The 26,606-nt window shown below is 34.5% G+C and overlaps 2 protein-coding genes and 1 long non-coding RNA gene across 3 annotated transcripts; all 3 read left to right on the top strand.

Moving 5' to 3' along the window:
- Nucleotides 1–15,416: 15,416 nt before the first annotated feature.
- On the top strand, nucleotides 15,417–17,834 carry LOC114313614 (alpha-1,6-mannosyl-glycoprotein 2-beta-N-acetylglucosaminyltransferase). Its single transcript, XM_028260012.2, has one exon. The coding sequence runs from the start codon at nucleotides 16,108–16,110 to the stop codon at nucleotides 17,404–17,406; it is 1,299 nt and encodes a 432-aa protein (XP_028115813.2). The 5' UTR covers nucleotides 15,417–16,107; the 3' UTR covers nucleotides 17,407–17,834.
- Nucleotides 17,835–19,006: 1,172 nt separating this feature from the next.
- LOC145797502 (uncharacterized) lies at nucleotides 19,007–19,762 on the top strand. Its single transcript, XR_014339043.1, has 2 exons — nucleotides 19,007–19,434; nucleotides 19,540–19,762. It is a non-coding gene; the product is annotated as an uncharacterized LOC145797502 (long non-coding RNA).
- Nucleotides 19,763–21,593: 1,831 nt separating this feature from the next.
- Nucleotides 21,594–25,844, top strand: MEF7 (Tetratricopeptide repeat (TPR)-like superfamily protein). The gene has a single exon (XM_028260008.2). The coding sequence runs from the start codon at nucleotides 21,749–21,751 to the stop codon at nucleotides 24,995–24,997; it is 3,249 nt and encodes a 1,082-aa protein (XP_028115809.2). The 5' UTR covers nucleotides 21,594–21,748; the 3' UTR covers nucleotides 24,998–25,844.
- The last annotated feature ends 762 nt before the right edge of the window (nucleotides 25,845–26,606 follow it).

Here is a 26,606-nt window from a genome sequence, read left to right as displayed (position 1 = left end):
AACTCGGCCATAGCCCTTGGAGAGTTCACTAAAAATCTATACTTTCCCATGTGTCCTTAAATTAATTGAAGTATTAGCTCGGCGTTGAGATGACCTTCGGTATCTTGGTTGAAGCGTGCAAAGGAGTGCCTGGCCAACCTAAGTCTGCAAAGTGAAAAAGAAAGGTGTTAAGCACAGATCGTTGGACCGTGCTACAAGAAACAAGGGCGAAATTAATGGATTCCTAACCGGGCTATAAGAGATGATGTCTGTCCTTGGCTCGGTTGAAGCAAAGGACGTTAGCTCGGTTCAGTGGAATAAGAAATTCGTAGCCCGGTTGCAGCTTATGGTGCATCATTCTTAGTTCGATTTAGACTAAGTCAGGGAGCTTGTCTAGCCCCAAATTATAGCTCGATTTTTTGTTAAGGTTATCTAGTTTGGTATGACGTTTTGGTTCGGTTGTTGGGAAAGATATCCAGTGTGGCTGGGTGCACGCCTAGAAGATTCCCTGGTTCGGTGGAACCTAAGCCTTGAGTTGCACAAACATCTTCCTAGCTCGGTTGGAATTCTATTTTGGATCAAACACGTTGTTCTTCAGATTATTCATGAATGTAGTGGTTCTAGTACGAGGTTTTTTCCAGAAGAATGGAAACCAAAGTAGTGTGTTTTGAAAAAACATACGGATATAATGCTACATGCTACCAAAAAGTAAAACAAGGGGCAGAGATTCAGTTACTTACTACTGAGAAGTGGAAGATCTAAGATTGGAGCAGCAGAGGAGTTGGTTAAGGATGCAAAGCTTCGCAGATGCAGTGATGAGGAAGAATGAAAGCTCAGAACGTAGAGAGAGAAGAAGGTGAATAGTGATGAGTTGGTTTGAAAAATAGGGTTTTGTTTTGAATAAAGACGTGTGAAATTGGGCAAGACTGTTCAAATTACGCGAAGTACGAAGACGGCGCGGCAGCTGTATTTGACAAATAAAGGCTTGCCACATGTCCATGGAATAGAAAGTGATTCAGTTATAGTGACTGAAAGAATGTTTTGTAACTGTACCAATCGGCAGTCCGGCAGCATTTTAGCTCAGTTGAAAGGCAAGAGGTTTTAGCTCGGTGGGGAACTGGTAATCCCAATCATACTGCGCAGATGGAATTAAGGGGCAATTGAGAGGGTAATTTATAAATAAATTGGGCCAAGCTGGGTAATGGGCCGTTCTATGGGCCACAGTAAGAAGGGCTGAGTAAATGGGCCTTGTAGGTTAGCCCGGTCCAAAAGAGCCTTGTAGTTAGCTCGGTCACCACTGTTAGAGTGATAGCAGTTAGCTCGGCCATACCCTTCTAAGCCAAGGTACTTTGAGCTTTTCTCATGACCTTGCTACGAATTAGCTCGGTCCAAACTCGTTATGGTTAGCACGGTCTCAGCAGGAGAAGCCGATGTACACACACTGCAGGGAAGAACCGAGCTAGCTAAAGCTCGGTCATTTCAGCTAGTTTAGCGTGGCTATGATAGCTCGATCAATCTGTCGTACTACCGAGATAAAACCATCTCACTTGGTTTAAGCAGTGAGGGGGGTGTTGAAGGATAAGCATTATCTTTCAGGAGTGTGATTTCTATGAAGACTCTACATGGGGGAATAAGAGTCCTACTAGGATTATGCCACGCGAAACCTATAAAAGCTCATAACATCACCTATGGAGAGGTAACACAACTTTGATTCCAGAATTCACAGAGCTTTTGTGTCTATTGTCTATTGTGCTGACTTAGGCATCGGAGGGGTTTTAGCTCACGTTTGTGTTTTCAGGTGGCAAAGCGACGACGTTTGGAGGAGTGCAAGCTTGATCAACAGGATCATACGAGAAGAATTATTTCGTGCTCGTACAGATTCTATAACAACTTTGCACAAAACTCCAGAAAAAGTTACGGGGTGTGTCATTACATTGCTGGTAAGTAGAATTTCCATTTAAATTTATAGTTATGATGCTTACAAATTTGTGTGTTTAGCAAAATTTAATTACTTCAATTTCCATCACAGTATTGGCTATGTGGACATGCAAATATAATTGACTGGGAAGACAGTAACACAACTGACTTCCCAAGATATACCCAGTGGAACCTACAAAGCTTGACCAAACAGTTGCAGAAGACACCAGTCCACTCTCTTGTACCTCGACAAGTTAGATTTCTATCGCCACTGCATTCTTAGTGAAATTTCAAAATTTCTCTGACCACTAGTTTGTTTCCGTCCTTGTGCTTTGATTGATTGAGATCAATTATCTCTGCGATTCAATATCTTATATGGAATAACTTATGTGCCTTAATTGATTGATATCAATTTTCTCTGAAGTTTCAATTTATGTTGCTTCTTTGATTACTACTGGTTTATTTCTGCCCTTGTAATGAATTTTCTTTGGAATCCAAATTTCTCTTACCACAAATGTAAAACATTAACTTATATGCCTTGATGGATTTTCTCTGATATCTAAATTATGTTGTTTGTTTCATAATTTTCTCTGGCCCATAAAATTATTTCTCCTTGTGTGTAATTTTATCTGGCCCATAACTTATATGTCTTGACTGATTGAGATCAATTTTCTCTGAAATTTCAATTTATGTTGCTTCTTTGATTAACACTGTTTATTTCTGCCCTTGTAATGAATTTTCTCTAGAATCCAAATTTCTCTGACCACAATTATAGCGACATTAACTTATCTGCATTGATTGATTTTCTCTGATATCTAAATTATGTTATTTGTTTCACAATTTTCTCTGACCTATAAAATTATGTCTCCTTGTGTGTAATTTTCTGTAGCCCATACAATTTTCTCTGAAATTTGTTTCACATTGGTATGATTTAGATGAATTTTATCTACTTTATTTGAATTTTTCTCTCAGTGAATTTTTAACATTTCTCTAATAAAAGAGCCTCCTATTATAGATAGATAATAAGAAGCTAGTTAAAAACCCATCAGAGGAGTTTTGTCTTGGTAAAAAGGAGAAAAAAGAATAAAAAAAAGCATTGGTCAAATTCAATGAGACATTAAAAGATTCATCTGAAGAATGAGGGAATGAAGAAGGAGAAGGCAACACAGACGAACAAAAAGCAAGCAATGGAGATGAAGATCAAGCAAGCAGTGCATAAGTGGAAGCTAGAGAAAAAAATAAAGAAGTAGAAGACAAAAAAGAAAATGAACAGAAAAAAGAAGAAGACAATGAAGAAGAAGATGAAGGCACTGAATCTAAAGAAGAATAAGAAAACAATGAGGAAAGGGATGAAGAAGAACATAATGAGCTGATGGACCAACATCATGATAGCATTTGTGGCTCAACAATGCATCAACCTCAAGAATCTGAGGAATCAAAGGATGCTCAAATTGCTAATCTACATCAAAGACTAAAAGCACTTTCTAAATCCAAAATAGAAGAAGAGAAAAATTAGAATAAATTACTTGCAGAAAAGGACATTGCAATAAGAACATTGACATCACATAACTTGGAACTTCAAGAAAGAGACAGCTCAAACCAAATGAATCTAAGGATGTTGGAGGTTCAAAAAGAAAATGATACAAAAACAATTCAACAATTGAAGTATTCAATTTCAGAGCTTGAAACTGAAAATGTTAGATTGCATGAACAAATTCAAGAACTATCCGTCCAACTAACAACACAACCTTGCCGAGAACCAACACAAGTTCAACCCCAAGGTCAGTGAAAATCTTGAGCCACAAAAAGTTATGTTCTTGTGTCAACATAACTCAGAGAAATTTCTATTTATTACAAGTTTCTCTGTCAATGGTAATTTTCTCTGGAAGTTAAATTTCTTTGACCATATTAGTTTGGCCAGTTTGATTTCTCTGTCTATTTTTTTTATTTGATTTTGGGCTCGTTTGATTTTCACTGTATATAGTTGAAATTGTAATGGAACAGCAACCAACAACCCAGCAAGATCAAGTAGCACACAAACAAAAACCAAAACAAAAGACAAAAGTCTATAGTAACTGGAAAATATTGAATCAAATAAATTTACATATTGAAATATGATCTATTACTTTAGAGAAGTTTAAATTTTACTGATATTTTCACTGTCTACAGTGAAAAAAGATCCTACATCAATGATAAAGAATTTAAAGGGAAAAAAAAGGGAAAGAAAAGCAGCAAGATCCAGAACTTCAATGTCCCAAAGTTGTGAAGGTGGCTAGAGGTTCAAAGCAAGCTGTCACGACCCAAACCCGCCCCTAAGGGTTTAGCATCGTAACCGGTCAGTAATCCGCGATTACCAAAGGCCTGCTTAACAGTAATGACAATAATACGATATAAAGGGGCTGGCGGAAGCCAAACAGTAATAAGAAGATATCCAATGAGTTGTGACAACCTGAATGGAAAAGACTTTCATGGACAAAACCACATTCATAGCCATATACCAAAAATACATACAGAAAGTAGCATACAGGTTAGGGACCTAATCCCCTCATCATAACTGTACAACCAAGTCTCAAACATTCTTTACATTAACAGGGACAAAAGGGATGAATCTGAAACACCCCAAAATAGTCTTGACTCGTGCGGGTTCGGAACCTTGGTATGAGGCACAATGGTTGGCTTGACAAAACATGAGTCTAAGTCGGCGCCTCTAGCTCTGGTCCGGTGCTTGGCCACCTACATATATATATATAAACTGTGAGTTAAAGCCCAGTGAATAACAAATGCATAAAGGGGTTAAGAATAAATGTCCTTTCAATAATTGAAACAGTTATTTGCATCAGTAAATCAATTATTCAATCAGTGACTCATATTTCAAGTCATAACATTCAGTTGGAAACCATAGCAGTCATACGTGGTACATCTAATAGCAGAACAGTACAATAGGTCTAAATAGACCGAACAGTCAATTGATGGCCATCAAAACAGTAAATAGTAGTAGTTCCAAACATTGGAACTGACAGAGATCTCTGTAACAGTAGCAGCAACAGAAATAGTAGCAGTAGCAGTAACAGTAACAGTCAGTTGCTATGGATGCCACGAGTACAGTTTATAAAATAGGACAAGCATTTATTCAGCAAACAATATTATTTCAAAAAGCAGTACAGTTAATCATTCAGAAAATAATTATAATTTAACATAGCTTTACGACATTGTTACTCACAGATCACATGGTTATAAGCAGGCTAATCAGCTTCCTTGGGTGCCAACCTCCTTGGGTGCCAACCTACACAGTTACAGAATGAACGCACACTAAATTACACACCCAGAATTAATAACTTAGCCCCTCGCTTGTTTTCGTGTGGTTCTAAATCATTATTCTCATTATGATGCCTTAAACATAGCCTAGGAATTCCTAGGATAGAATGAGGATACAAAAATGTACTTAAAAATATTTTTCAAAACTTGCTGAAAACAGGGGTCTCGCTCAAGCGTAGATTCCTTCGCTTGAGCGAACATGTCAAAAGTGATTGGTCGCTCGAGCGTAGACTCCTTCGCTCGAGCGGTCTGTAAAAATATGAAAAGTACTGGTTGCTGGAATTCTCCGCTCGATGCTCACTCGAGCGTGAGACAGAGTTCCTCACTCGAGCGCAGGTCTTGTCGCTCGAGCATGCTTCTACATACGTAAAAATTCTGAGAGCTTGCAATTTACGTTCGAGCCAGCATTCTGTCGCTCGAGCGAAAGTATGAAAACAAAGGTGGTCGCTCAAGCGTGGAAGCAAAATTCTGGGTTTTCCAGATTTGTTCCCAAAGCCCTAACCAAGGATTCAACACTCCAAAACTCATTCTTTTGGGCCAAAATTCTGGAAAATACTTAGAAACTCAAAACACATCATGTTTTAAAGATCATTTCATAAAATCAAAGCCCAAAGGTGTGCCAATTGTACCAAATTTCAACTTGAAATAAAAGAATATAATGCAATTATGCCATGCATGTATTTATATAAATTCATAGCTTCCAACACATGATCCCATGAGACATTCTTCCCAAAAGCATGATGAATTCCTAGATTACAACTATAATGTGAACATGCATGTGAGAATTCTCATGAAAACAACTTCAAAACTCCATGATATGGACATGCATGCATGAATTAATACTTCTTAAGCTTAAATCTCATATCTCATAGGCCAATTCACTTGAATTCCAAAAATGATTCAATTTAAATTCAAGACTAGGGACTTGACTTCATACCTTAGATATTCAATTGGGCTTTAGGTGCTAAATTCTTGAGCTAGATGGACAAGTCTTCTAAGCTTCTTCAATTTCCTCTAAATTTCAAGCTATTCACTTGTTGAATTCAATTCCTTCCTACACCTATTTTTTTCCCTCATGTTTTTGCAAGAAGGTGGAACATGAATGGTGTGTCAAACATATATGAAATAGAAATAAAACAATGGCCTTGAAGGAGCCCACTCAATGGATAAAGTGTAATTAACTTAGGGTCAATTAATTAGCATTATTTATTCCAATTTAATCGGTCCAAACCGAAATTTAATTAAACCTACCATAAAACCATATAATTCCTAATTAGCATATAACACCAGTCAATTTTTGAATCGGTTGCCGATAAGACTTTCAATTCGCAATTTGAAATCAAAACATGAACAGATTTTTCTACTTCAAACAGATAGAAATGCAATCTAAACAACACCCTCATGTAATCAATTTAAGATTTCATTTTAATCAATTACTTATCATGCTAAATCACGATTTAACGCTAATCATAGGTGAGGGTTGTCACACAAGTTGTAAAACAAACAGAGCAAACCACCAAAGACAAAGAAGTACTTGATGTCGATGAGTACGTCTTGCCTCAACCAACAAGCATCAGAAAATTTTGGATTTTTCACAAACTCTACCGGTTTCAAAATTGGTAAAAGAACATGTAAAAGACATCTTGCAGCACATATCAAATGTGTCTGGATTCGAATAAGTACAACAAATAAAATAAAAGATAACAAACAACAATTTAATAACTTATATTGCATTAACAACTATTAAATCCCTTATTTGTCATCTTGTAGGGCTTTAATCTGGACAAGTGAGTTGAATCTCATTACCTTTGAAGATATTGAAAACCTAATAAAGGAAAAACAAATTGTCAATGATGTAAGTCTTTCATCAAAATTTCTCTACAATGTTCCATCAGCCTTTATAAACCAATGTTACAATTATAAATGATATTTTTCAGGTCATTGATGGCTATGGTGAGATCCTATTTGCTAACCAAAGGAGACAATGACAATAACCAACTTCATTTTTTTTTCACGTGCATGAGCTTGGTATGTTACTACTCTTTTATTTGATTTTTTTTGGAATTTACTTACTACTTTCTCTTGTTGAAATACTTCTTGAAGCCAGTTATGTCACTAGTCTAATTTTCTCTGGCTAGTTGTGTGCATTTAAAATTTCTCCGTGTGTATATTTCTGAAATTCGTATCATTTCAACTTTCTCATAACCATTTTTTGATTTTTTCTGACCGCAGAACTTCATCAAGATGATGGAAAATCAAACTTTCCAAGTCTCATTATTTGACAAGCATCTTGAAACAGCATGGAGGAACTACAGGTTCCTCCATTTCCCAATAAATACCGGGGACAATGAGAAGTCAACAGATAGAAATCACTGGACCTTGCTAGTCTTGGACAAACACTACAACTCATAAAGGCCAAGGAGGGATGATGCATAAGACAAATATATCAAAGATGCAAAATAATTGGTAACGAGTGCAAATTTCTCTAATCCATGATAATGTTTATGTGATAATAATTTTCATAGAATCCCATTAATTTGTGTGTAAATTTCTCTGTTATTTAAAAACTATTTTTTTGCAGCAAGATTATGTGGAGAATTTTTTGAAAACTTGCCTTCAAAGAGAGGTACAATCACAATCCTCTTTCAAATTGATAGACTGACCAAACACAAATTATGACTTTGAATTTGTCGACAATGCTCCACAACAAGACAGTGATTCATAAGTTTCATACAACATCTATAAATAAGATAATCTAATTTAAATGTTTCTTAAAACTAACTATACCTATAATTTGTATGCAGTGTGGATTGTGGTCTCTTTGTATGCTACATAATGAGACAATATAGCAACCATTAACCTATCAGTTCGAAATTATCGACACAAGACGTAAGGTTGATGAGGGCAGAAATCATAGAGAGATTTGTGGCCGAAATTGGCCGGTCATGGACAGAACCAATTCAAATACCACTAGAAGAAGAACCAAAAGTATAATCGTGAAAGTACACTAGTAAAAGGAAGACAATGTACACAATGTAATTAGGAATAACCCTTCAATTTATTTTTTCATACATTGAATGAATGACGATGTTTGACATATATGTATATCTTTTTTGGACTAATGTAAATTTCATAGCTATCAATGGTTAAATATACATATTTTTTATAATGCATGCTAAGTGGTGATTGTCAACACAATCCACACAGAGAAAATTGTCTGCAGAAATTTCTCTGGTATGATGTTACTAGAAATTCACAGAAAAGTTTAACTCATATTGTGTCAAGAGAGTGCCAATATAATCATGTAATCTGTAATGCACTGTGTTAGTACAAAACAATCATCAAATTCAAAAAACACAAGTCGCACAGTAATTTTCTCTACTATTAACAAATTTGTCTAGATGAATTTGAAGCTTCAAAACACAATGCACCGAGAATTTTCTCTGCTAGTAGCAATTTCTCTAGATGAATTTGACTGGTATTATAACCACGCTGCCTATAGTATGTTTTAACAAACACAATGCATACTGTAATTTTCTATGTTATTGGCAAATTTCTCTAGATGAATTTGACCTCACAAAACACAATGCACATTTCAACAAACACAATGCCCATAGTAAATTTCTCTTTTATTGGTAAATTTCTCTAGATGAATTTGACTGGTGTAAAGTTACTAGAAATTCATAAAAAAATTTAACTCGTATTGTGTCAAGGGGGTGCCTATATGATCATGTAATCTGTAATGCATTGTGTTGGTACAAAATAATCATAAATTGAAAAAAACAATGCATACAGTAATTTTCTCTGCTATTGGCAAATTTCTCTGGATGAATTTGACCTCGCAAAACACAATGCACAGAGAATTTTCTCTACTAGTGCCAAATTTCTCTGGATGAATTTGACTGGTATTATAAACACACTCCTTGTAGTATGTTTCAACAAACATAATGCATATTGTAATTTTCTCTGCTATTGGCAAATTTCTCTGGATAAATTTGACCTCACAAAACACAATGCACAGAGAATTTTCTCTACTAGTACCAAATTTCTTTACATGAATTTGATTGGTATTATAAACACACTCCTTATAGTATGTTTCAACAAACACAATGCATACTGTAATTTTCTCTGCTATTGGCAAATTTCTCTGGATAAATTTGACCTCACAAAACACAATGCACATTTCAACAAAAACAATGTCCATAGTAAATTTCTCTACTATTGGCAAATTTTTCTAGATGAATTTGACTGGTATTATAAAGGCACTCCCAAAGTATGTTTCTAAAAACACAATTCAAAAAGTAATTTTCACTACTATTGAAAAATTTCGCTGGATGAATTTGATTGGTATTATATACATACTGTTCAAAAAACACATTTCACAAAATAAAATACACAAAGTAATCATCAAATGTATTATTCAATCAATAAAATATATTATCCTCAACTATTTAACAAAGGTTCCTTGTATGTCATCTTATTATGGCGACTAATACTCTCACATCGACTACACTTCATCACCTTTTTAAACTCTCCAGTAGAAGCAATTCTATTTTTTTTTGGCCTCCCAGCTGGTCTCTTACTCAATGGAGGCAAAATCATAGCTTCATCAATGCTATACACAAATTTTTCAACAGTTGGAACTGGGCCAATCGAAAACAAGTATGCTTGACAATACATATCAGCATGAAAAAATGGTTCAACAAATGAATTCAAATTCTTTCCACTCCTAAAAATTGCAGCAACAGCATGTTGACATGGATACCAATTTATTTCTATTTTTCGACATGAACAAGTTCTCAACCCAAGATCAACCATAACCGAAGGAAAATAATGCACTTCAAACACATTATCAGATAATAAACTCACATTCCATGTCCTCTCATCCATGAAATTCTTCTCCACTACATTATCCATACGAAGACAGATTACTTTATTCCATTTACTAGAGAGTAGCTTCCTATCAGACCTCATATTCATGATTTGCAACCGTATCATGTCCACCAAATTTGTTATTGGCAAGTGTCAAGCTTCTCGTATTCATGAATTGAATGACTCAGCAACATTTGAATACATCTCACCATAACATTTCCTCTTAAAATATGCATCACTCCAATTTTCATATGGTAAACTTTTCAAGAAAACACTCACAATGTCTCCTCCCTCACTTTTTAATTCATTTAACTTGAAATGGAATGATGCCTTTGTTGGCTCATATGCACATTCTGAAAACTTGGGCACAATCGTCTCCCTAACCAAATTTATGTTTCCACATGATAACCTATCCCTCAAATTTCTCTTTAGATGTTCAAGACAAAATCTATGATAACAATTAGGGAAAAACCTAGCAATTCCTTCCACAATACCACAATGTCGATCTGATATGAAACTTATCACCCTCTCCGATCTCAATACTTCACATAAATGTTCAAGGAACCAACACCAATTGCCTTTATTCTCAGCATCAACAACGGCAAAAGCTATAGGAAAAAAACCTACAAAACAAATAGGAACAAGTATATTAGATATACACATGCAGAGAAAATTAGAAAAATAAACAACCAGAGAAATTTGACACTGCCAACATCCAAAGAAACTTCACACAGTGGCCAAATCCAGAGAAAATTCACACAATGGCAACCTCCAGAGAAAATTCACTTAGTGACCAACTCTAGAAAAAGTTCACACATTAGAAATATCTAGAAAAAATTCACTTAGTGACCAACTACAGATAAAATTCACACAATGACAACATCTAAAGAAAATTCACACACTGACCAAAATCTAGAGAAAATTCATACAGTGGCTAAAACTAGAGAAAATTCATACAGTGGCCAAAACCAGAAAAAATTCAAAGTGTCAGAGAAAAATCACAAAACATAACTACAAAAATAGAAAATTCACTCAATTCCCACATGTATAGAAAATTCACATACTTAGATAAAATTAGATATATTTACAATTACCTTCATTCCTATCTTTCCCCATCACAGCAAGCGTAACTCTTTTGTATCGTCCTTTAAAAAATGTTTCATCAAGAAACAACAATGACCGACAATATTTGAAACCAACAATGTATGCATGAAAAGCCACAAATACTTTTTTGAAACGTTTGTTATCTACAAAATCTAACTCAAAACGATTACTTGGATTGTTCTTCAATACCTCATCAAAATACCATCGTAATTGATCGAATGACAAACAAGAATCCCCATATGTACTATATTTTACTTTTTCAACCCCAAACCAACCACAGTTATAACTGATTGAGACCCTATACTTGTCTTTCATTTCTTTGACAACATCTACTGGACGAGTTAAAGGTTTTGTACTTACCTCTTCAAGTATCAGCTCAGAAACTAAGTTGGAAGTCATCCTAGCATGTTTACTAGTATGAACTGTCACACCACATGTATGTTCATTGTTCAAAGTTCTTATGTAAAAGAACTTATTTGTTTTTTCAACTGAAGCATGTACACGCCACATACATTCCCTTGATTCCTTATATGCACATTTTACCGTAACCCTCAGCTTGTCATTTTTAACATATGTAAACTGAAAACCAACCTCAGTAGCATATTTGCATAAAATAGTACGAAACTCAACCACACCACCTTCAAAGTTTTGTCCAACATTCGTAATATTATTTTGCCTACCAACTGACAATAACACCTTTTCTTGGTGAGAACAAAACTTAGAGAGTGAATTCTTTCAATATCCACGAGCTTATCAATTCACCATGCATAACATCTACCCAATTAGACCGTACTTCATCATCTTAATCAGAAGTACTACACCTAATAAGTAAAACATCAACTATATCAACACCACATGCATAAACAACCCTCAATATATTTAGAAAATCAATATTATTTCGAACCATACAATTCGGATGGCCTATAATAGAATATGAAATACACATTGTCTCAGGTTTCAAATTCTTCTATGTTTTACGCAAAATGCCAACCAATGCCTCAAAATTCAATTCACATGATACATTAATGACAATAGTATCATTTCCATATTTGCACAGCAACAATACTGCTCTGTCCATCGAAACTGAAAGAAAAAACAAGAAAACAATTTGTTCAATATAAAAATACTTCACAAGAACAACATAAAAATCCAGAGAAATTTCTAATAATTATAATTTTCTCTGGATTATAATAACAAGCTTATAATTTTCTCTAGACTCAAATAAAAGTCCAGAGATATTTACAAACTTATATTCACCTTCAAGATAACAAAAACAAATTTACAGAAAACTTAATGAATCCAGAAAGAATCACAAAGAAATTTACTACTAACTATTAAACACAATCATAGACAAAAATTACACAGAAGATCTGTTATGAAATTATAAGTTTCTCTGTGATTTTCACTGAACTACAAGCTTACAATTTTCTCTGTATAATTGTGCAATATTGCACTCATATCAAAATCTTGAGAAATTTACAAACTTATATACACCTTTAAGATAACAAAAAACACTACACTGTCCATCTAAATTAAAAGAAAAAACACAAAAAATAACTTTTGCTCAGAGAAACAAAAACTTATATTCACTTTGAACTACAAACTTATAATTTTCTCTGAACTATAAACTGAAAGTGAATAACAAACTTATAATTTTCTCTAAACTACAAATAAAAGTTCAGAGAAATTTAAGAACTTATATACACTTTCAAGATCACAAAAACAGAAACACATTAACATCAAATTGACAAAAATGCTAACTATTCCACACAAACATAGAGAAACTCATAGAGAAGATTTATTATGCTCACAAAACATTCAGTTGAGAAAAATAAAAATAAAAAATAACAAACTTATAATAACATGTCCATAACAAATTACAATTTTCTCTGTGATTTTCACTGGACTACAAACTTATAATTTTCTCTATGATTTTCACTGAATTACAAACTTACAATTTTCTCTGTGATTCTATCTGCATTAGAAACTTATAATAATATGTCGATATGATCTTATAATTTTCACTGTGATTTTTGTTGGATTATAATAACAAACTTATAATTTTCTCTGGACTATACAAACAAAAGTGCAGAAAAAACAGAAAATAAAACTTAGAGAACAAAAAATAATAAGAAATTTACACTTATCCCTGGTTTAAAGAAATTTCTTTGGTTCGAAAAAATAGAGAACAAAACTTATCATTGATAAGTATGTTGATGAAAAACAGAGCACGAAAAATGAACTCTAAAAATCAAAATCAACTTCATTGTCAACTCTCTTTGAAATTGATCAAAAAACAAAAAATGAAAAATGAACTCCAAAAATCAAAATCAACTCTATCAAGGTGGCCTCTCTCTAAAATTGATCAATAATAGAGAATGAAAAATCAACTCCAAAAATTATAAACAACTTCAGTGAGCTAGCTTCTCTTTTAAATTGATCAAAATTGAAAACAAAAATTTAATGCAAAAATACACTCGAAAAACTAATATGAAATCAGAATCCTTACATAAAATTCAAAACAAAAATTGAAATCTGTGTGGAATCTCCATAAAAAATATACCTGATTCAACTCCACTGAAAAACCTATACGATCAACACCACTATAACACCTACACGATCATAGCAATCTCCATCGTCAAGCCCACTGCAACACTTGCAAAAATCCCTACGAAATCTCCACCATGAAGTCCATTCTCATGAAATCTTCTATAAAACAGCAATAGAATATTCAGTTTGTCAAAATCCAAACAAACTTATATTATAAAGAAGGGTAAATTAGGTATTTTATGACGTAAAATAAGGTTGAGGGACCTTAGGTATCAAAAAATATTATTGCGGATCTCTCATCCTGTCAAAAGTTAGGTAGTGATCTTAGACCAATTTCTCCTAAAATCTTAATATGAGGGACCTTAAAAAAAAATTCCAAAAAAAAATAATCAATTTTTTTCCCTCACCAAATTATTTTATTTTTTAAAATTTAAGGTAGTTTTGAAAATTCAATCAAACATAGTTGTACATACACTTTATATATATATATATATATACACATTTTCTAAAGTGGCATACTAGGTATAAAAAATAAAAATAAATATAAAACTAGAAAAATGAAAAGGGGTTTGAACTGTACATATAACCTAAAAATTACACTTTTTTTCATGATTTGGTTAAAAAAAATGCAACTCCAATGAGATTTAATAGTGAACAAGTAATCATATGCTTGATCTAGAAATTATTATGTAATCTCTGAATTCGAGTGTAATTTTTGTGATATAACACTATTTTTTACTCCTTTTTTGAAAAATAATAAATAAATAAATAAATAAATAAATCCGTATATATAGGGTAAGAAAATTGTGGCAAATAGAAACTCTTACCTAATTTGATCGGACATTGGGGTTCAAAGACATCTTTGGCCCTATAGTGACCTTTTAATTTCCACACCGCCCCTGTGGACCTTTCTATTTCTTGGCACACTAGGGCTAAGGCGTGTGCACGATGTGATTTTGATAGTTTGAGTAAAATTATAAATTAAATAATGAATGGATGAATTCGTAAATTATAATTTAAATAGTTTTGAGCGGATTGAAAGATATTTTAAGTATTTGTATAATATATATAATATTAATTTGTATAATATTTTTTTTATATATATAACATAAATTAATTTTACATTATATTTTTTATATATATAACTATTAATTTATAATAATTTCACATATTAAATATCTTTCACATTTATTTTCACGTTGATATTTTATTATAAATTAAAAAATATATATATTAATTATAACAGAACGGAATGATTTTAAAAATGAATTATAAATTTTAAAATTTAAATCACAATTAATAAATAAATTAATATAAATTAATATGAATGAATACAATTCTAACGAATGAGTTTTGATACAGATCCTCACAAAATTTAACTTCTGCAACCCCACATACATATGAGAGAGAAAAATAAAAATACGTAATAAATGATCACCCGTCAAATAGGGTCATGTCACCCATTTTAAGAATCTCAAGTATTAATCTTAACAAGAATAATATTTTAGAGTACTAAATTGGGAGCTCTAGAGTATCATTAATGATGTGACACAGTAACTCCCATCAAAGTAATGTAATATTTTAACTTGAGTTTGTTTTTTTTTCTTTTTTCAAATTCATTAAAACATTAAAACTATTAGTGATCTAAACATTAGTGAGATGAATCACCGCTCATCTTAACAAATTGGACGACACAGCCCTGAGTAGTTCGTTAACCATGTCTTGAAGTTTACGAATTTTGATTAGTCGGAGAGCTCTCCAACTGATAAAACAATGAGCCCATTTTACCATTTCCTCTAAAGCCAACAGGTCTTGTATAGTGAAGCTGATTATTGTTGACTATGTGCTTGTTCTAACATAACTTCCGCGTTACATAGTGTACTGTTGACTTTGATCTCATATTTATCGGTCTTTTAAAGCAATCTAACCCACAGAATTCAGATTCTGTGACTACCCATTTGGGAATTTGTTGTAATCCATACTGGGTTTGTTTTCTCACTAGTCTTGATCAATCTTTGTGAATTTCAACAAAAACCCTAGTGTTTTTCAGGCGTTTTGTTGAGTGGTTTTGCTATGTTGATTCCACAACATGTTGATATGGTTGTCAGCAATAGAAAGCTCAATATGGGTGTTCATGTTTTGGAAATTTTGGATGCTTAAATCACACTCTGAAGACCATTTTGGAGGTTTTTAATACTGCCCCTCATTTATTTTGTGTTCTTTTTGGTTCATAAATGTTTAAGTATGTGAAATCTTGATTCTTCTACTTTGAAGAGATTGTGGGTTTTCTTATTTTGGAAATCTGATGCTGTGGATACTATATTTATTACTGCCATGAAACATTTTTGATGCTTTCTGTGCTGTTGATTTATGGCTTTGAACAAGAAAACTCGGATCAAAGATGCAGCTTTTCGCCGTTGTTTGTCTGTAGTTGTCGTTACTTTGTTAGGGGTTTTTCTGCTGATTTTTCTCTTCCAAACGAATACAGTTTCGGATAATGAGATCCAATATTCGAATGAGATTGATCAGGATTGTGAATTGACTAACAATTACACCCAACTTAGAAGAGAATTTAACCTTCCCAAACAGAATGAACTGTCGATTTTATTGGAAAAGCGAAATCAGTTACCCCCAATAAACTTGGATAAATTTCCAAAACTAGCCAAGGATCATATAACAATAGTTCTATATGTTCACAATCGCCCCCAATACCTCCGAGTAGTTGTTGAGAGCCTTTCTCGAGTAGTTGGGATTGGTGAAACTCTATTGATAGTTAGTCATGATGGATACTTTGAAGAGATGAACAAGATAGTGGAAGGCATTAAATTCTGTCAAGTGAAACAAATATTCTCCCCTTACTCGCCCCATGTCTTTAATAATAGCTTTCCTGGTGCATCACCAACGGACTGCAAGGATAAGGATGACCCAATTAAGCAACGTTGTAAAGGGAATCCAGATCAGTATGGAAACCACCGGTCACCAAAGATTGTGTCGTTGAAGCATCATTGGTGGTGGATGATGAACACGGTGTGGGATGGATTGAAGGAGACTTGTCACCATTCAGGTCATATTCTTTTCATAGAGGAGGATCACTTTATTTTTCCCAATGCTTATCGCAACTTACAGACGCTCGCAGCTCTGAAGCCTGAAAAATGTCCTAATTGTTATGCTGCAAATCTGGCACCGTCTGATGTCAAATCAAGGGGGGAAGGGTGGGAGAGTTTGATTGCAGAGAGAATGGGTAACGTGGGTTATGCTTTTAATCGGACTGTTTGGAGGAAGATACATAGGAAGGCAAGAGAATTTTGTTTCTTTGATGATTATAACTGGGATATAACAATGTGGGCAACAGTTTATCCTTCATTTGGTGGTCCTGTTTACACGTTACGAGGTCCTAGGACAAGTGCCGTGCACTTTGGGAAATGTGGTTTGCATCAGGGCCAGGGGGGGAGTAATTCTTGCATTGATGAAGGCACGGTGAACATACGTGTAGAAGAGATTGATAAGGAGGGCAATATCGATCCAAAATGGGGAGTGCATGTTTTTGAGCATCAAGCGGGATATCAAGCTGGGTTCAGGGGTTGGGGAGGCTGGGGAGATACAAGGGACCGTGAATTGTGCTTGGAATTTGCTAGCATGGATCATTTCAGAGGCAGAACATCTCCTTGAAGAGTTAGGTATCTGCCATTTTTGGATTTCCAAATGTTGTAACAGGTGATGCATGAAATTGTTTTGTTAGCTATTAAAAGAAAGCACACGAATAGTTTTTGTTACATGTTTGTAGCATTTTAGGAATGTTCCACACAATAATTTTCACAATTTCTGGGATGACATCATGTTTTTGTTCTCCTGGCTTACTGGGTGGTCAGCCCTTTGGTATTCACAATTTCAGTATTCAGATTCTTCTTGTTTTGTTGAGTTATTAAAAGAAAACAGAAATAATTGTTACATGTTTGTTGCATGTCGGGGATATTTCCACATTATTTTTCACTATGTTTCTGGAATGAAATCATGTTTTGATCTCCTGGCTTACTGGGTGGTCAGTCCTTTGGTATTCACTATTTCAATATATGGACTCTTGTTTTTGTGGTGATCTAGTTAATGACTATTTACTTTTTCATTCTATATATATATTGACATTCAACAATTCTGTTTGGTTTTGACAAAACTTGTGGAAATTAAAATATATTGGCTTTTCTTGTCATGATCCATTATTCTTACTTCCTGAGCTTATAATATAACATAAAATATCAGTATTCCTCATTGAAGCTTGTTCAAGTTATGTCTCTTGATTGAAGTAAATAAATGAGATTCAATGCTTCATTCAGAATTAACTGAAATGGGTTTTGATCTTGATGGATGAGATGAGGTGCAGTTGGTTTAATCGAGTTGTGTTATGTGATTGCAATTTAAAAATACAATGATTGTATCATACATAGCCTTGAAAATAATTTTTCGAAAAGAGAAAAGAAGAGTTATGGTGGAATGAACCTAACCCGGTGCATATGGGTCATCACCTTTAAGATTCTATAAAACAACATTTATTTTGTTTTCATTACTATTGTGATTGTGGCTTCTTTTGTGTAAGGATTAACCCTAGGTAATTGATTCTTGTTTTCAGATGCTGTTGAAAAGGAAAGGGAATTGATCTATTACCTAGGATAGTAGAATGTGCTCTCAATTATACTTTTTTTGTCTTTTTAAACGTTGCTGATCTAATGTCTCCTACTCCTCTTGTTCATGATTCTAAGCATGAGAAATTCACTCTTTGATTTGAAACTATTTGACAACACAAAAGTATGCATGTATCTGTTTAAGCAATTTGAAATATAGCGTTGAACTATTAGTATCTTTCCATGTGAAGTCATTTGTTGGCTTTGGATTTCTAGGTGGTGAGGATACTTGATTTATTTTTGCTTGAAATGACTCGGAATCTTGTTATCTTGTCTTCATAGTCGTCATTACAACCTCCCAGTTTGAAATGCAACCATGAACTTAAAGGAGTCAAATTTAGTGTATAAATCTTGCTTCTAAGAGAATGCCAATCCCGCAATTCTGTTCTTTGTGATGCGACGATGGCATCGTGGCAACATCCTTCATCTCTCTCTCTCTCTCTCTCTCTCTCAATTTTGCTTATCTGAGTTTGCTTGGATTAATTTATGTCAAATTATTAGATTGTGAATGACTTAATTTGTGGAGCTTTATTCATAATTCCATTTCACATTAGTTACTTTGTTGATAACTCTCATTTTTCTTTTTTTTTAATCAGCAAAGAAAAATTTCATTTAAACAGCATGAAATTAAAGGTACAGGAAGAAGACATGCATCGAGAGAGATTCGGAAGTATAAAAATACTCCTACTACTGCTACTCGCAATCCTACAACCAATCCCTAAGCCTCTCAATTTTTTTTTTTTAAAATAAAGTTAAGCAGAACTTAACTAGAAAATTAATATACATGAATCTTCACAAAATCCACCCAACAAAACCCCCAAACCAAACTAGAAAACTAAACCAGCAGCCACAGTTACCCGAACTGAAAACCCAACTAATCTGCATCCCAAAATAATGACCACCTACAGCTACTACCCAGGCCTAAGCTGCTCCACGCCCACCTGCTACACACCACCAGCTACAGACGTCCACCTGCACCCCGCTCCTCTTCTGTGCACCTCTGCACCGAGACATCACCAAACTAGTAAGTAAAGAGTTTATTTTGAGATATTTTGGGAACTAGCTTCAATACAATTCCATGGAACTTTTGACGAAGCTTTGAAACTTTTGTTGGCTTTTGTGATTGCAGCTAGCTTGAAGATTGATCTGTTTTTGGTTGGGTTGATTCCATCATTTGGTTCTACCCTGTGTGTGTTTCCCTGAGTTTGATTTCGTTCACCCAAACAGAACGCCTATTTATTTTTTGTGGGTGACCAAACAAAATAATTATTCATTTCTTGCCCATTTTCCTAACGCAACCTTAAAAAATTAAAAAAATTAAAAATAAATCTTGTTTCTATCTTTTTCTTTTACTCCAGAAATCTAAGATTCAAACGCAACCTTAATATTGTGTTTGGCTGCGGGATTTGAGGAGGAATTCGGAAAGGAAAATAAAAAAAGAATGTGAAATATAAATAAAATATACTTATATTTCACTTAATTTCACACACTTTTTTCCTTTCCCTTTTCCTTTCCAAATCCCTTCTTAAATCCCTCAACCAAAGATCCATACAATTTTTTTTTTGTTATTAAATTTGTAAATTGCTTGCAATTATCACATATATTTACTTATTGAAGGGCACAATCATTTACTCAATACAACTGTGATATAGACGCCCACAAAATCCAACCTTCACAATCCCAACACACCTGTGAGAGAGGAAAAAAAAAAAATACATACATACATACATGTCTTGTCCACATCAATTGGGAGTAGTAGGGGTCATTTATTTTGAAGGTCTTAAACATTAATCTTTGAGATGATCACTTAACAATGATTATTGGAGTTGCTCTATGCTATCCACAAATAATACTTTATCTGATATTTAAAAAAAAAATTTAATATATGCACCATTAAAATAGTATTATCAAGATGTCATATGTTTTTTTTTTTTTTTTTTTTTTAATATCAACAAATCAAATATAATATGTTGATTACATACTGAAAACAAATTTGAAATTTTGGCGTTGTCAAAATAACAAAATCTTTGCTGATGCTCTAATACAAATATTTATGAGACTGCTCACAATTAGGAGAGCTGATTGTCTCATTTGGCAAGATGATTGAGACTTTAGAGCTCATTTGGGCTCTTTTAGCTCTTTGAGTCACAAAAGACAGAATAGGTTATTTGAGACATAACAGACAAAATATCACATTCAACCTACAATCATTACACTCTTCTCTCACAAAAAAAGTCAAAAAAGTCAAAAAGCCAAAAAGCCCTTCCCAAACCAAGCTTTTGAGCTCAGGCTCAAATAGCCAAAAAGCCAACCTACTTCCCAAACGGAGGCTTAGTTTATTAAACGATAAATAAGCTAAAAAATAAATAAAACAAAATATTACATCTAAATCATAATTACTTTATTTTTTTTCTCATAAAATTATAAAAAAACTAAAAATTTATCCCAAAAAATTTTTTTCAGTCATATTAAAATAGTCAAAAAGTCAAATTAAAAAAATTCTGTCCAGATAAACACTAATGACATAGTAATGATTTAGAGCACCAATTTTGATACTCTAAGAGCATCTCCAACGATTACTCAAATTTTTCATCAAATTTGAGTAAAAAATGGCTCATTTTCCCAATTTGATATCGCTGCTCCAACGGTGAACTTTCATCAAATCTGCGCCGGGACAACCGATTGGTCGACCGGTAAAGGCAAAAAATTTTTTTTTTTGAATTGTTTGAACTTTTTTTTTGAACTGTTTGAACCTTTTAGTGGTCGACCGGTTGGTCGGTCGTAAGGCAATTTTTTTTTTTTTAACTATTGGAACCTATAAATTTTGAACTGTTTGAATCTTTTAGTGGTCGACCGGTTGGTCAACAGGCCGGTCAACTGGCTGGTCTCCCCCAATGGTAACAAACAGTGATTTGCTGCAATCAGTATTCTGTCCTCACTTTGATGAATTGCTTGGTAAATTCTCAATTTAATATCGATTTGGTGCAACTATTGGAGCACCAAATAGTAACTTTTTCACCAAAATTTAAATTTGATATCAAATTTGATGAAGCGTTGAAAATAATTTAATAAAACACTAATAACATAATAAAGAAAAAATTAAAAAAATTAAGATTAAAATATCACGTCACAATAAGTGAAGTGCACTCCACAGCTCATTAGAACTGGTCTTACAGCTCACTCCAAAGCATTTTTCAACTGATAATATATATAGTAATTTTTTAAGAAAAATTTAAAAATACACCCAGAACAGGTAGACTTTCTCAATGAACACCTGATGTTGAAAGCTGAAAGGCGCGAAAACATGAAACAAACCTCTTCTCTTTTTGGACCAAACAATGTTCAATGGAAACAACCTAATATCTACATGCAGGCGAATCCTCTGCAATTCACGGCCTCTTGCTCTTAGTACATTGTCTTCCTCACTTCTTGTCCCCTCACAAGACCCTCTTCTCTTCAGCCCACAAACACCAAACCAGTCTATCAAACCATTGCCTCCTTATTTGACCCAGTTCCAAAACCCAGTTAATCACACGAAAACATCTCAGTCTCAACTCAAAACTATACCTCAAAGCCCCTCTAATTTTTCGCCCTCAAGCTCCGGAAGTTATGAATTTCTTGTCCAGCGGTATCAATTTTCTTGCTTCCATGGGGATGCCAAAAAGCTCCATTTACACATTGTTAAAAATGGGTTTTCCAGTGATTTGTTTTTGTCGAATACCCTTATTAATATATATGTCAGAATTGGTGATTTGGTTTCTGCACATGTCCTGTTCGACGAAATGCCAACTAGAAATTCTATAACTTGGGCTTGTTTGATTTCTGGGTATACCCAAAATGATATGCCCAATGAGGCGTGTGCTGTTTTCCGTGAAATGGTATGTGCGGGGTTTTCTTTGAATATCTACGCTATTGGTAGTGCTCTTCGAGCTTGCCAAGTTTCAGAACCTGGTGGGTTTAGACTTGGGCTGCAAATTCATGGTTTAATATCAAAAACCCCATATGCATTTGATGCTGTGGTCTGTAATGTATTGATTTCGATGTATGGGAATAGTATGGATTCTGCTGATTATGCTTTTCACGCTTTCGATGGAATACAGATGAAGAATTCAGTATCGTGGAATTCTATTATTTCAGTTTGTTCGCAAAGAGGTGATACAATTTCTGCTTTTGAACTCTTCTCCAGCATGCAACAGGAGGGCTTGGGATTTAGTTTCAAACCTAGTGAGTATACTTTTGGGAGCTTAATAACTGCTGCTTGTTCTTCTATGGACTACGGTTTGTCCTTGCTTAAGCAGATGCTCGCCAAAATTGGGAAGCATGGATTCATACAAGATCTGTATGTGGGTAGTGCTCTGGTAAGTGGGTTTGCAAGATTTGGGTTGCTAGATACTGCTAAGGAGATTTTTGAGCAAATGAGCGAGAGGAATGCAGTGTCCATGAATGGCTTAATGGTTGGATTGGTGAGGCAAAAACGAGGTGAGGAATCAGCTGAAACTTTTTTAGATATGAAAGACCAGGTTAAAATAAATTCTGACTCTTATGTAGTCCTTTTGAGTGCTTTTCCTGAGTTCTCTGTGTTAGAAGAAGGGAAAAGAAGAGGTAGAGAGGTTCATGCACATGTCGTCCGAACTGGCTTAATTGATTCCAAGGTTGCAATTGGAAATGGACTAGTTAATATGTATGCTAAATGTGGTTCAATTAATGATGCGTGCTCTATTTTCAGACTGATGGTGAATAAAGATGCAGTCTCATGGAACTCCATGATCTCTGGTCTTGACCAGAATGAGTGTTTTGAAAATGCAGTCATGTGCTTCTGTAGAATGAGAAGAACCGGGTTGATTCCTTCAAATTTTACATTGATTAGTGCTTTGAATTCATGCGGAAGCTTAGTTTGGATCAAACTGGGAGAACAAATACATTGTGAAGGGCTTAAACTGGGACTTGATTTAGATGTTTCAGTTTCGAATGCTCTTCTTGCTTTATATGCAGAGACTGGTCGGATCATTGAATCCCAGAAAGTGTTTTCTCTAATGACAGATTATGATCAAGTTTCTTGGAATTCTGTTATTGGGGCATTTTCTGATTCAGAGGAATATGTTTCTGAAGCTGTAAAATATTTCTCTGACATGATGCGAGATGGATGGATTCTTAATAGAGTAACCTTTATCAACATTCTTTCTGCAGTTTCATGTATTTCGCATCATGAACTGGGCCCTCAGATTCATGCTCTATTGCTAAAGTATGATTTTCTGAATGACTGTGCTATTGAGAATGCTCTTCTCTCTTGCTATGGGAAGTGCGGGGACATGGATGATTGTGAGAAAATTTTTGCTAGGATGTATGAGAGGAGGGATGATGTAAGTTGGAATTCCATGATTTCTGGGTACATCCATAATGAGTTTTTAACCAAGGCTGTGGATTTGGTCTGGTTTATGCTACAGACGGGTCAGAGATTAGACTGCTTCACCTTTGCCACTGTTCTTAGTGCATGTGCTTCTGTTGCAACATTGGAGCGTGGCATGGAAGTTCATGCTTGTGCAATAAGAGCTTGTTTGGAGTCCGATGTTGTAATTGGGAGTGCACTTGTTGACATGTATTCCAAATGTGGAAGGATAGATTACGCTTCAAGGTTTTTTGAATTGATGCCCGTGCGGAATGTGTATTCTTGGAATTCCATGATCTCTGGCTATGCAAGGCATGGACAAGGACACAAAGCTCTAGAGATTTTCACAAAAATGAAGCTAGAATGTCAACCGCCAGATCATGTCACCTTTGTTGGGGTCTTGTCAGCTTGTAGCCATGTGGGGTTGCTTGAGCAAGGTTTTAAGCATTTTGAATCTATGAGCAATGAATATAGTCTGACTCCTCGGATAGTGCACTTCTCATGTATGGTAGACCTTCTTGGGCGAGCAGGTGAACTTGATAAGATAGAGGATTTCATTAATAGAATGCCTATAAATCCTAATGTTCTTATTTGGAGGACAGTTCTAGGGGCTTGCTGTCGAGCAAATGGTCGCAAAACAGATTTGGGTAAGAGGGCTGCTGCAATGCTTTTGCAATTGGAACCTCAAAATGCGGTCAATTACGTGCTTCTCTCTAATATGTATGCCTCTGGAGGGAAGTGGCATGATGTTGCAAATGCTCGGGCTGCAATGAGGGAGGCAGAAGCGAGGAAGGAGGCTGGGTGTAGTTGGGTCACCATGAAAGACGGTGTTCATGTTTTTGTAGCCAGTGACAAATCACACCGAGACAAAGATGCTATCTATGAAAAACTCAGGGAACTGCACGGGAAAATGAGGGATGCCGGTTATGTGACTCAGACAAATTTCGCTTTGTATGATCTTGAACTGGAAAGCAAGGAAGAACTCCTTAGTTATCATAGTGAGAAACTTGCAGTTGCTTTTGTTCTTACTCGCAAATCAGAATTGCCAATAAGGATAATGAAAAATCTCCGAGTTTGTGGTGACTGTCACTCTGCCTTTAAGTATATCTCAAAAATTGTTGGTCGGCAAATAGTATTACGAGATTCAAACAGATTTCATCATTTTATTGATGGTAAGTGTTCGTGTGGGGATTACTGGTGATTAACGGGTTCTATTGTTTGGAGGTGTTAGCAATATCAAGATACTACATATGGAATATGTCATTTGGAAGACATGACAACATACATGAAAGAGTTCAAGCACATATTTTCCTGATGGACATTGTATGAATTGGACAATGGTTCAGGAACTTGGAGTTGGTGCATATTCTTCCCCTAATTCGGCATCATGTGGGTTGAGGCAAGTGTAACTGATATGCAGTATTTTTTAACATAAAACACATTTCTATTGATTATCCCTTGGGCTAACTTATAGACAGTCTCCCACATGAAAGTTTAAGATAATGAGATTGAACACAAAAGTTGCATTACTGGGATTCTGGTATAGGTAGCCGTATGCACTGTTAGAGAAAATTGTCAAAGAATGATTACAGGATCAGAGAAATTTATCAAAGATAATATGGCTTCTGCAACACAGAAAAGTGATTTGAATTGTCTTGACAGTGCTTCCAAGGACAAGAGAAAGCCAAAGGAAAGTTGGGGGAGACTGCAAGAAAAGCCAGATAGGTCTGAGAAAGAAGTGGCCTATATAGCTGAATTGCAAAAATAAATCCTCTTGTGGTTTGCGTAAGGCTCTCTTGATTTTTAGAGCAGACACAGAAGTTGTGAAGATACTGTGTTCGTGTAGAACTATTTACTTATTGTACATTTTCATTTTTTGTATAACTAAACAATAGTATGATTTTCTTCTCTTTTTCTTAACTCAAATCACCCAAAAAAAAAAAAAATCTTTTTAGGGTAGTATTATCATTCTAACCAATTTTTTAGTGAACAATGAATGAGTTGGGGAAAATTTTAATGAAAACTTCATTTTCAGTGCATTTTACCAATTGATTTAATGTGTGAATCTGTAGAGGCAAGCCTTATTTGTGTGGTTTAATTATGGATTCACTTTGACAATCCGGAAAGTGCTTGATTATTATTTAGCTCCTTTCAGCTGATTGGTTCTACCACCCCCATTCTCTCTTGCAATATGATTGTACTTGTTAAGAAACTAATTCCTCATCTTTTTTTTTTCCTTTTCTCAGGTGGGAGCACGCTAATCAGCATATCATAGCTTCTAATTTTGTCTTTATATAAAAATGTTATTTAAACTATTCTACATACATGCGTAAATGCTTAAATTTTCTTGTATTAAACAGTTGTTATTTTCTATGTTGATATTTAGTCATTGGTCCATATGTCATATTTTGCTGGCTGAGAACTTTTTCTACCTCAAATAGTCAAAAAGGCCAGCTTGTTTTGAAAAAGGAATTAAGCCAACAAAGATTATGGAAACAATAGATAGAATGAGATAGACAGTGTTGAAGTTAAAACTTCCTAAAATTATAGAACTTCTGTTAAAATGGGTTTCTTTTTTTTGAAGTAGACTATTTATGCTTTAATTTTTCTGTCGCATTAAAAAACTTTAGAACAGGACTATATATTATTAGCAGATAACTGGATTATGGTGTATGTGTGACTATGGGCTGTACATGGGTTTCAGAAATATGTCAAGCAAATACCGTTTATTATTCTTTTTCTATTAGAAATTTATGAATTTACATTACGGCTAACATAAGTAAATTACTTGCTATACTTATTATTGTTAA

This window comes from Camellia sinensis, chromosome 8 (assembly GCF_055761805.1).
Source record: "Camellia sinensis isolate YWXY chromosome 8, ASM5576180v1, whole genome shotgun sequence".
In the NCBI taxonomy this organism is placed as follows: domain Eukaryota; kingdom Viridiplantae; phylum Streptophyta; class Magnoliopsida; order Ericales; family Theaceae; genus Camellia; species Camellia sinensis.
This window is presented reverse-complemented; position numbering and strand designations above follow the sequence as displayed.